Raw genomic sequence first — 10665 nt, forward strand, 5'->3', positions numbered from 1 at the left:
TATTTAAAAAAATATATAAATGCTAATATTATTAATAATTCAATTTAAAAAATAAAAAAGTAAAAAAATTATTTTTTCGTGTTACCTGTGAACTCTTCGAATCGAATATCAAGTAACTTACTTCGACTTGTTAAAAGCTCGAATTAAATTCAAGTTTGAATCGAATTTATTTAATTCGAGTATTGATCAAACTTTAACCAAATCAGACTCAAATAAATTACTATCTATTTGGTTTCTTTTAAATACCTGCACAGGAGTCCACCATCACACCACCTACAACACTATTAACCTCAAAACAATCACTATCTTTATGGATGCGTCTACAATAAATGTCAAGCACTATTAGTACTACATAACTATATATATATATATATATATATATATATATATATATATAATATTATTACTTTTTATCAAAAGAATATAATTATTTATATAAATTTAATATTAATCTAAATTAAATTAATGTTAAAAATATAAATATTGTATTTTTATCTTAAACAAGAACTATATATAATGTTTAATACCGTCCTTAAAAAGAAACAAATCCACGTCGTATTAAGCATTTTGTACTAGGCATCCAATGAACATATACGTGTCAAATTCGAGAGCAAATATGCTAGAAGCTACCTCGGATCTCTCGCCACGTGTACGACAGCACCAAACCACCGCCGTTATTAAAAGAAATCCTAACTCTTCTGGGTCCCACATATTATCCATTTATATGTTTACGTGTCTACCAGCTCATGCTCCTCTCTCCCTCCAGATTACCCAAAACAACCTTAGCTCTAACCCCAATAATTGCCACAACCAAGGAAAATAGAGTAATCTCCTAACTCCACTTGACGCGGGTTTCGCACGTGCTCGCCGCCAAATAGGATACCTTCTTTGCCCTTCTCTCCTTTTAACTCCTTTGATTAGATTTCCCGAAGTAATTTTTTTTTCTAGGGTTTCAGAATCTCCGAAATTCGCTCTCTTTCCTCAAAAACTTTGATTCGAGAAAAAAAATTTAAGCTAGAATTTTCCGCGAGTTTTCCGGTTAGAAATTGGGAAAACCGGGATTTCCCTTAGATTGGATGGTGCAGTTGATGAGATCGGGAAATCCGACGCCGGAACCCGAAGCTTGCCGGGAGAAGGCGCCGGTCAAATTGGAGATCGTAGATGATTCTTTGGAGGAAGAACATGGCCCTGTTAATAAACGATTCAAACTTTCTCCTAATTTTCAACAGGTATTCTCTTTTCCAATTTTCTTTTGATTTTTTCCTATGAAATCAAACATACTCCTTATCTTTGAGAGAGATCTAAACTATTTAGAGAGAAAATAAATCTTTTTGTTAGATATTTTAAAGTTTTAAGATTACATTTCTGCTTTTATTTTATATTTTCTGTCAGTGGAATTCCGATGCCAATGCTTTCCCGATCCCACCAGCGCAATACAATCCATTGGATGAACCTAGCCCACTTGGTTTGAAGCTAAGGAAGAGTCCTTCACTTTTGGATTTGATCCAAATGCGTCTCTCTCAATCACAAGCCAGTGGCTCAGCTGCCGAAGCTGAGAACTCGAATTCTGGAGTCAAAAAGGAGAGTAAAGCTGCTGCCGCTACTGATAAGCTTAAAGCCTCGAATTTTCCAGCTTCTATTCTTCGAATAGGCCACTGGGAGGTAACTTTTCATTAAGTTTTCTTTATATATATATATATATATATAAATATTATAAAATCCTTTTCAAGTAGCTGAAGAATTGTTTACTTGGTGATTTGCAGTATAAATCGAGGTATGAAGGGGATTTAGTTGCCAAGTGTTATTTTGCAAAGCATAAGCTTGTTTGGGAGGTGTTGGAAGGTGGGCTTAAGAGTAAGATTGAAATACAGTGGTCCGATATTATGGCTATTAAGGCGAATTGTCCTGATAATGGACCTGGGACTTTGAATGTATTGGTAAATTATTCTGTGTTCCGTTTTACTCTTTTCCCTTTCCGATCTCTATTTCATTTTTCTGCAATAATTCTTATGACTTGTTTATTTGATGATACAGCTGGCTAGACAGCCCCTTTTCTTCAGGGAGACTAATCCACAGCCTCGAAAACACACCTTATGGCAGACAACATCAGATTTTACTGATGGTCAAGCTAGCATACATAGGTAAAACTGATGTGTTTTTTTTTTTAATTTTTTGTGGAATACAAGCTGAATGTTTCTGTTCTATTTCGGATGTTTGCATAGGGTTATTTAACTAATATGCTAAATTTTTTTATTGCCACTTTGCAGGCAACATTTTCTGCAGTGCCCCCAAGGATTGTTAAACAAACATTTCGAAAAACTGATCCAGTGTGACATGCGTTTGAATTGTTTAAGCAGACAGCCAGAGATAATTTTGGATTCTCCTTACTTTGAATCCCGGAATTCAGTTTTTGAAGATCCTGGTGAACCAAAGGGACATGACTATTGTCAAGGGGAGACTGGTAAAGGATCAACTAGCTCTGGCTTCCAGGCTATAGCATCATCGCCTGCTGCAGCTCACTCTTCTTCCTTTGAGATTGAGAAAGGAGATTCTGCTGCCATAACCTCGGAAAACATGTCCAGGGAAGCTCCATCCCCCAGTTCAGGTATGATCAGGAGCTCTTGTTTGGTTTTTGATGTGCCTGTAGATAAAGTTTTCATGTTATATTGTCCTTTAGTATTCTCATTTATTCACTCCTTTATAAGTCCAATGACTGACATGGTGCAGTGTGTGATCTTCTTTGGAAGCTGAATGGGTTCAATTTGAAGTTTTCTTGTTATTGTTAATAATGATGTTACATAGGCTTTATTTTATAAATCATTTTGTTAATGGTGGCGCTGATGCTGGTATAGGCAGCAGTAAGAACACATTCGCCTTTTTTATTAAAAAAAATTTGTATGGCAGCATATGCATGCTTTTTGATTTGTTCGTTCTTAGACCGATTTAGAATATGCATTGGTATTGTTCATTTTTCTTTTTCTGGGCTTAGACTTATAGTTCTAGCTGAGCAGAAAGATATTTCCTCAGTATTTTCTCTCTTTAATTAAATCTTATTTCTCATTAGTGATAGACTCTCGTGGCATTGAGGGAAGTGGAGTCTGTGAAGTAGTGGATTCAAAGGGGCCAAGAAACTGGGACCAGATAAAAGTGCCTGGACTTCACCCGTCTATGTCCATGAGTGAACTTATGAACCATATTGGACACCGTCTTTCAGAACATATGACCTCTGAAATTCCATCCTCTGAAAATAGACCAGACTGCCAGGAAATGCTGGAGGATATTGCACAATACCTTCTCAGTGACACTCAATTTACAACAGCCTCTGATGAGAAATCCCTCATGTCAAGGGTCAATTCTCTCTGTTGTCTTCTGCAAAAGGACGGTACAACTGGCTCAAGCTCACATACTAACGGAGAAAATTACAATGGACCTGATGATGGAAAAGATGTTGAGCTAATAAATAAAACTAATGGCTTTGAGTTCAATACTTCAGCCAAGGATGATGCGAAGGCTTTTGAAGGGGAAACAAAAGAAGTCTCAAGTGGCAGAAATGCCCCAGGCATGTCAAGAAAAGACTCGTTTAGCGAGTTGCTGCTTCATCTTCCCCGAATCGCATCTCTCCCGAAGTTCTTGTTCAACATTTCAGAAGATGGAGAAAGACAAGCCAGATAAGATAGTTTTCTTGTTTGTAGACTGTTTAAAACAAATGATAAAATATCAAGGGAATTCCCCAGTCACCCTCTGGTTAGATGGAAATGTGATATTGCTTGTCTAATATATTAAGTGGTATGTTGAGGGATGCTTTGCACAATGGGGTTTTCTAGGATTCGGAGAATTCTTTTGATGAAGAATCCCATATAAGTACTTAGGGTGTTGTAGCAAATATGTTATTTGATGTAATATCTAATGCAGCTTACTGGTTCTGTTTTAATTTGCAAGTTAAACTGTAATTCATCTCTGCAGCTTCTCATTCTCATTTTGCATTTTGATTCACACCCTTTTTTGTTTGATTGGTTTTGAGAGCGTCTTTGGACATGCTTTTTAATGATGTTACATGTGAAAAAGGCAAAATGACCACACTGAAGAAGCATCTTTTGATCATTATTGATAGGGCTGAACATTAGATTGAGTCGAGTCAAAAAATTTGAATATTTTTTGAGTTTATAAGATTTGAGTAGAATTGTTTAAGTTTCAGTTTAAATATAGTTTCAAGTTAAATATAATTATAATATTTTAATATTATAATACTATTTGATTCAAATTTAAACGGTTTTATAATTATATACTATACATATATTAAACGGTTTTTATAATTATATACTATATATTTTATATGTGATATACATATTCGACCAAATTTGACACAAAATTAAATTTGATTCACTAATTATTAAAATTTTGAATTATTTGAGTTACTATACGATTTCTATTTTATAATTTAATTTAAATTTAGTAATTTTCAAATTGAGTCTAGTTTATGAAACTATAACTTAGAATCAATTCGAATTGAGTTTTTACCAATCAAGTCAAATAAAAAAAATTTGATTTTTCTAGCCAGTTGAGTTTTACTCGCTTTAATTATTGGTGAGAGAGAAAAAGAATATTGGCGAGAGAGAAAAAGAATATTGGCGAGGGAAAGGTGTGATGTGAGAATGGTATAAATAGTTAGTCAATAATATTATCTATTTGATTTGAGTAAATTTTTTTAAGTTAATTGAGTTTCTGAGTTGAGTTAAAAAAATTTAAGTTAGTTAAATTTTTAAATTGATTCGAGTCTATCTGAGTTTTTATTTAAATTTAATTATAAATATTATAATATCATGGTATTAATTAATTCAAAATTTAAACAACTTTATATATATATTCATATTTTTTTACATGCGCTATTTATATCATTTAGAGTTGAGAGATTTAAATCGAATTTAAAAATCAATCTACTAATTCTTAAGAATGTCAAGTTATTCCAATCTTATTTTATAACCTAAACTCTATTTGATTTTTTTCCCGAGTGGAATTTATAAAATTACGAGTAGATTTTTGAGTCGATTTTTCTAACATCAAATCAAGACAAAAAAAATCAAATTTTTGAAGTCGAAACGAATTTTACTTACCCCTAGACGTGATGGGGAAGTAGCTTTCATCTGCAAAAAAATAATGAAATTTAGTTCTCTAGGAATACCAGAGATGATGATCCTTTTAGACTTGGATTTGTGATTGTAAAACTCATACATTCTTATGAGTTGCAAGATACTGCAGAGCGTCAACAAAGTGAAAAATTTAACAAAACCTGCAACCGAGTTCGATATTTGGATTGAGAACAATATTGCTGGTGCAAAGCTAGTCGTGGCAAACCACAACATAAAAGAGCATCTTCCAAACATTTGAAGTCTCAAGTATTCTATTCTACCATAGCATTGAAAAGATTCTGCAACACCCCACTGACCATTTGAGTGTTCCATTGGAAAAGCTACAAGATGATGACAAGTTTGTGATGTTTACACTCTCTTATTTTACATTTCCCTTCTCTTTCTACCTCTATTTCCATACTCGGTTACTTACGATACCACAGTAAAGTGAGGCAGTGCATATTTGGGGTAAGAGTGTAACCCCCCAGACCGATGCAGGTAGCCCGATCTGATCCAGGAAGTCACATTAGGGCCACCGGAGCGACCCACTGTAAAAAATAGCGGAAAATTTAAATTTTTTAATCCGAACATGTAAACTTATAAAATCATTTGTCACTAATATAAATCAAAATACAATTACATGCCCCCTAATCACATGTACCATACTCTGCTACAACGCCGGAAAAACTCCCTTACTGAAGTCGATAGATGCACTGGTACAATTCTTTTAACCTGAAAAGGTGAGTAATAGAATGAGCTTCGAAAAGCTCAGTAATACAGAACTACCATATGATGCTGGAAAACGTGCAGATACAGATAAACATATTTTCCTTATTGATTCAGATATTTACAGATTTTTATACTGAGCAGGAATCCTACTGATATTTCAGGTGCTAACGGACAATGAGCTTTCAGTTCAGATAAATAATTCGGATGATTGAGTTCAGGAGTTCAGAATAGGTTTTCTAGTGTGTTCCCGAAAAATTCAGTAAAAAGATACAGATCTTTTAAAACATATATATATATATATATACCCCCATCCGTTCACATCATAAATGTGTAGGTTCCCCAGAACTATACACCCAACCGCACATGCCATTTAGACCCTGAGCACAAAGCCGAGGAGTCTGCAGATAATCTTCCTCCAACAATAAACCCCCAGATAAAACATTTCTCCGTCGGTAAACGGAGATATCAGAAATCAAAATATAATTCAGATCAGATATCATAACAGAATCCAGGTTAGGAATCAGAACAGATTTCAGATCAGATGTCAAAACATAATTCAAATCAGAAATCAGATAAAATATTCATATAAGTAAGGGACACACTAGAGTTTCCAAATATTATTTAGAGATACAGGATAATCTTATCGGGCATAGAAACACAAATCTTTAGTTTACCGATAGAATGTTGAAATTTAGAATCACTATTGGAAGAGTTCATTAACTGACAGAATCATCAGTTATTCAGAATGTGAATTATCAGGATCATATCTTATTCGGACAGTTTTCAGAAGTTGTACGTAATCAGAAGGGTATTCAGAATCCTTTGTATCCATGTCAATTGATCGGATAATCGAACAACTTGATAACGAAGATTCAGAACCTTAACAATTTATATCCACTGGTCAATTCATTTCCCTTCCAGGGTAGTTATTTTTTTATACCACAAATTCTTGTTCATAGATCACCTTCAGAATCATCGCTGAATAGATCTTCCAATGATCTTTATTTCATTTCCAAGCTTCCACGATATCATGAAATACTGACGTGCTTGATTTGTAGTTCATGTTCCATAAGGACAGTACATCTTATAAACTCATCAGAATTTCCAGACTTATCCAATTCACTTACTTAATCCTCGATCATTGAGGTCACTTAGCTTATTTAGCAGTCAAATCCATTCCAGTTACTTCGAGGTTTTTCAGAGTAATTTAGACGTTACTGAATTTTAGATACATGTTGTACTTCCATTCCATTCGATTTGGTCTTCATGGTTGATTTGACTAACAAACGTCCAATTCATAGTACTGAATGCGATCTAGAGTTGAGTTGAGTTGAATACTTCCAAAATTATCATCGAGCCAAACTTAAGAAGACGAACACGCATTCCAGTAATATCTATATCATTCAGGTATTGACATAGATTTAGGGTTGATCTACTCACTTAAATTGTTTTCCATTACCTTTAAAGGTAGTCCAATACTTATCTTACTTGGATTCCTTAATTAATCCAAGACATTTACTTAATTTAGGCCATAAGGGTATTTTGGTAATTTTGATGTTCAGTTTTATTCCATTCATTTAAGAGCTCGAGGATATTCAATCATTCCTGAGCTTGGTGATATTCTTGGGTCATTTCTATTACAGGGGTATTTTGGTCATTTTACAGATTCACGGTATTTCAATCTTTTCCTTTCATCCGATCTTATTATTTAATTCAATCTTATCATTTACTTCAGTCCTTTCGAACAATTCTGACAGCAGAATACCCCCGATAAATTACTCTTCCAGTATTTACTCATTATTCGAATATTTTCAGGTCAAGTGTCTTCTCAGACTTTACAAACGGAATATCATAAATTTTCCTGCACTAAGTCGGGATCTTAACAATTAAATCCGTACTTAATCGAGTTAAGTACGAATCCTCTAAGTATTTTCTCATTCAGAGTCATCTCAGACTATTCTACCTCTTAAGGGCATTTCCGTAATTTCTTAACCAGATAAGTTCGATATTAGCTCTTAACGAAAATAATATAATTTAGAGATCCTATGATTAATTGCTTTCTTGAATAATCTCTGATCTTGAAATAATTCCCTTAACACACTTCTAGTATCTTGCATAAACCCTCTTGGGGTTAAAAACCGGTTATCCATAATGTCTACGTATAACTATCATTTCTTATGCACATCAATATTTTTATCAGATCAATATGTCTGTAAAATCCTCTTATCTAACTTCCATATTCCAATCTTGTCTTTTTATAACACAAGGGTATTTTCGTAATTTTACCCTACCGGAGTATTTTCATAAATTCACATCCAAATGCCTTTAACATTTAACCTTTTATAAAATAAATTATAAGTTACAGATCCAGGTTGATTTCTTTACCACTAAGCACATAACTTGTAATTTAATTCTAGCAATCCCTTAATTTCTTATAAAAGTCATCTGAACCATAATCAATTACTGAACCTTTTTACCGTATTCAGATCGAGTGTAGAACTTCATTAATTACACATATGAGACCAAACATTTCCATTCATGCATTTACCAATACCAACATGTTCTATAAAGCATAAAGAGGTAGTAAAGTATTACCTCGATTTCCGTGCAATACTGATCGACCATAAAAATTCCATTCGAACGCCTTTGATCTTCAATTCAACTTCCAATAATTCCTCAGATACATATCAACATAAATTATATCAGAAACGGAGCTTAATTACGATAAACGGATCGAATCGGGTGATAAATCAGTGAAAGACGGCTTACCGAGTTCGAATTTGGCGAAACGGACTTCGGATTCGGATTCAGGACGTCGAAAGCATAAAATATGACTTTTCGGAAATTTGGAATTTTTGGTCAAAATCAAAGTCAACGGGTTTGACTGACAATTTCGAGGCCTTCGGGTTCGAATTTCGAAAAACGGACAGCGGAATCGGATTTGGAACGTCGAAAAATGTCAGGATAGGTATACTCGGTTGAAGTCAAAGGTCGTTTAATGCCCGATCAAAGCCAGTCAAAGTTTTGGTCAACAGTGGTCAACTCCGGTCAACGGTCAACGGGTCAACGGTCAACGGGTCGGGTCAACGGGTCGGGTCGGGTCAACGGGTCGGGTAAACGGGTCGGGTCGGGTCAACGGGTCGGGTCGGGTTGTGACTGGTCAAACCGGTCAAAACAGTTCCAAAACCGGTCAAACCGGTCACTTTTCCCTTCCCCACGCGCAGTGGCGGCGCGTGGGGGCGCGTGAACAGTGATAAAATCCCGGAAAAATTTCTAAAAATTATTTTGAGCGATTTCGAGATACTTACAAAGCTCGGTTCACAATTTTGAACGGCGGAGAGCTCGATTTCAACAAATCGGGAAGTTTGACCGGTTCACCTCCCAACGCGCCGCCGCCGTCGGAGAAAAAGGAGAACACCGGTGGACTCGGAACGGCACAAGGAACACGATGGTGCGGGAGGTGTCGTAAACGGATGACCCGATCCTTGTGAATCGATGAAAAACCAACTAAAACCGAGTTATTACCGATGATACTTCCGACTGAAATTCACGACGAACGGCGATGATTCACGACGAAAGGTTTGAGGGGTTTTGTTCCTCGGTTGACAACGAACACGATGGTTGTTTCGGCTCGTCATTTGGAGGTCGGACGGCGAGTAGATCGGAGTTGAAAAAGGGGTTGAGGGGAAGAGGAAAACTGGAATTTTCCAGAAAAATATGCGTATGATGAGGGTTTATAATATCTCAAAAAGAAAAATGGGTAAACCATGAGTTTAGCCACTGAATTTTCTGCACTTTATGACACGGTCTTTCAACTTTGAAATTTTGCAATTTAATCCTCATTTTCTTCCAAAATACCAATTAAATTTACCACATTATAATTTTTTAAAATTTAGCCCCTAAATTGGGGTGTTACAATTATCCCCTCCTTAAAAGAATTTCGTCCTCGAAATTCATTAATGTCACATAATTGCAGAAATGAAACTTCCATCAGTTCTTTCATATAGCTTTTATAGAAACACAAATCCTTCACTAATCCTAAACCAGTTGAGTATACATTCTTATCAGAACTTTTCCTCATTTCAATAAAAGAATCTGAACTAAAATTTTCTCGAGTAATCAATCTCTTCAGAATTCTCCCTCAGTCCAAGTAAATAATCAAAACAACTTTATCCTTGTGAAATCAATTCAGCCTTGGTTACGTGAATAGGCTCGTAGAGCAGCAACATATCTCAATTTTATTTCTGGAGTCGAGTCAGAATTTCTCAGATGAATAACTCACACACGGCTCATGAGATACTTTACAACGTTTAGACAGATGTTACTGGTATTCCTTTTTGTACAAGTATAGCCTTAGCAGATAGAAACTTTGGTTTACTCAATACAGATAGGGACTCAGCCCTGGAGTTCCGGCTCAGAGAGGTACGATTGCAGTCTAGGGGCATGTACTGATCAGACATATTTTGGCATTCGACCGGCCGGTCTAACTTGAAATTTTTTTGACTAAAACCATAGCTCTGATACCACTAAATGTAACCGCCCAGACCGATGCAGGTAGCCCGATCTGATCCAGGAAGTCACATTAGGGCCACCGGAGCGACCCACTGTAAAAATAGCGGAAAATTTAAATTTTTTAATCCGAACATGTAAACTTATAAAATCATTTGTCACTAATATAAATCAAAATACAATTACATGCCCCCTAATCACATGTACCATACTCTGCTACAACGCCGGAAAAACTCCCTTACTGAAGTCGATAGATGCACTGGTACAATTCTTTTAACCTGAAAAGGTGAGTAATAGAATG

General features: G+C 35.4%; 1 protein-coding gene across 2 annotated transcripts; it reads left to right on the forward strand.

Moving 5' to 3' along the window:
• The first annotated feature begins 932 nt into the window (after positions 1-932).
• Positions 933-3940, forward strand: LOC120116492. Of its 2 annotated transcripts, none has more exons than XM_039136968.1 (7): positions 933-1229; positions 1393-1662; positions 1764-1937; positions 2035-2141; positions 2268-2430; positions 2464-2605; positions 3071-3940. In XM_039136968.1, exons 1-7 carry the CDS (start codon positions 1077-1079, stop codon positions 3670-3672), a joined length of 1611 nt encoding a protein of 536 aa, XP_038992899.1. In that variant the 5' UTR covers positions 933-1076; the 3' UTR covers positions 3673-3940. The 2 variants fall into 2 exon arrangements, with proteins under 2 accessions (XP_038992899.1, XP_038992898.1); XM_039136967.1 differs by having other exon boundaries at positions 935-1229; positions 3065-3940.
• The last annotated feature ends 6725 nt before the right edge of the window (positions 3941-10665 follow it).

The sequence above is a fragment of the Hibiscus syriacus genome, unplaced genomic scaffold, assembly GCF_006381635.1.
Source record: "Hibiscus syriacus cultivar Baekdansim isolate YM2019G1 unplaced genomic scaffold, ASM638163v2 tig00110299_pilon, whole genome shotgun sequence".
Classification (NCBI taxonomy): domain Eukaryota; kingdom Viridiplantae; phylum Streptophyta; class Magnoliopsida; order Malvales; family Malvaceae; genus Hibiscus; species Hibiscus syriacus.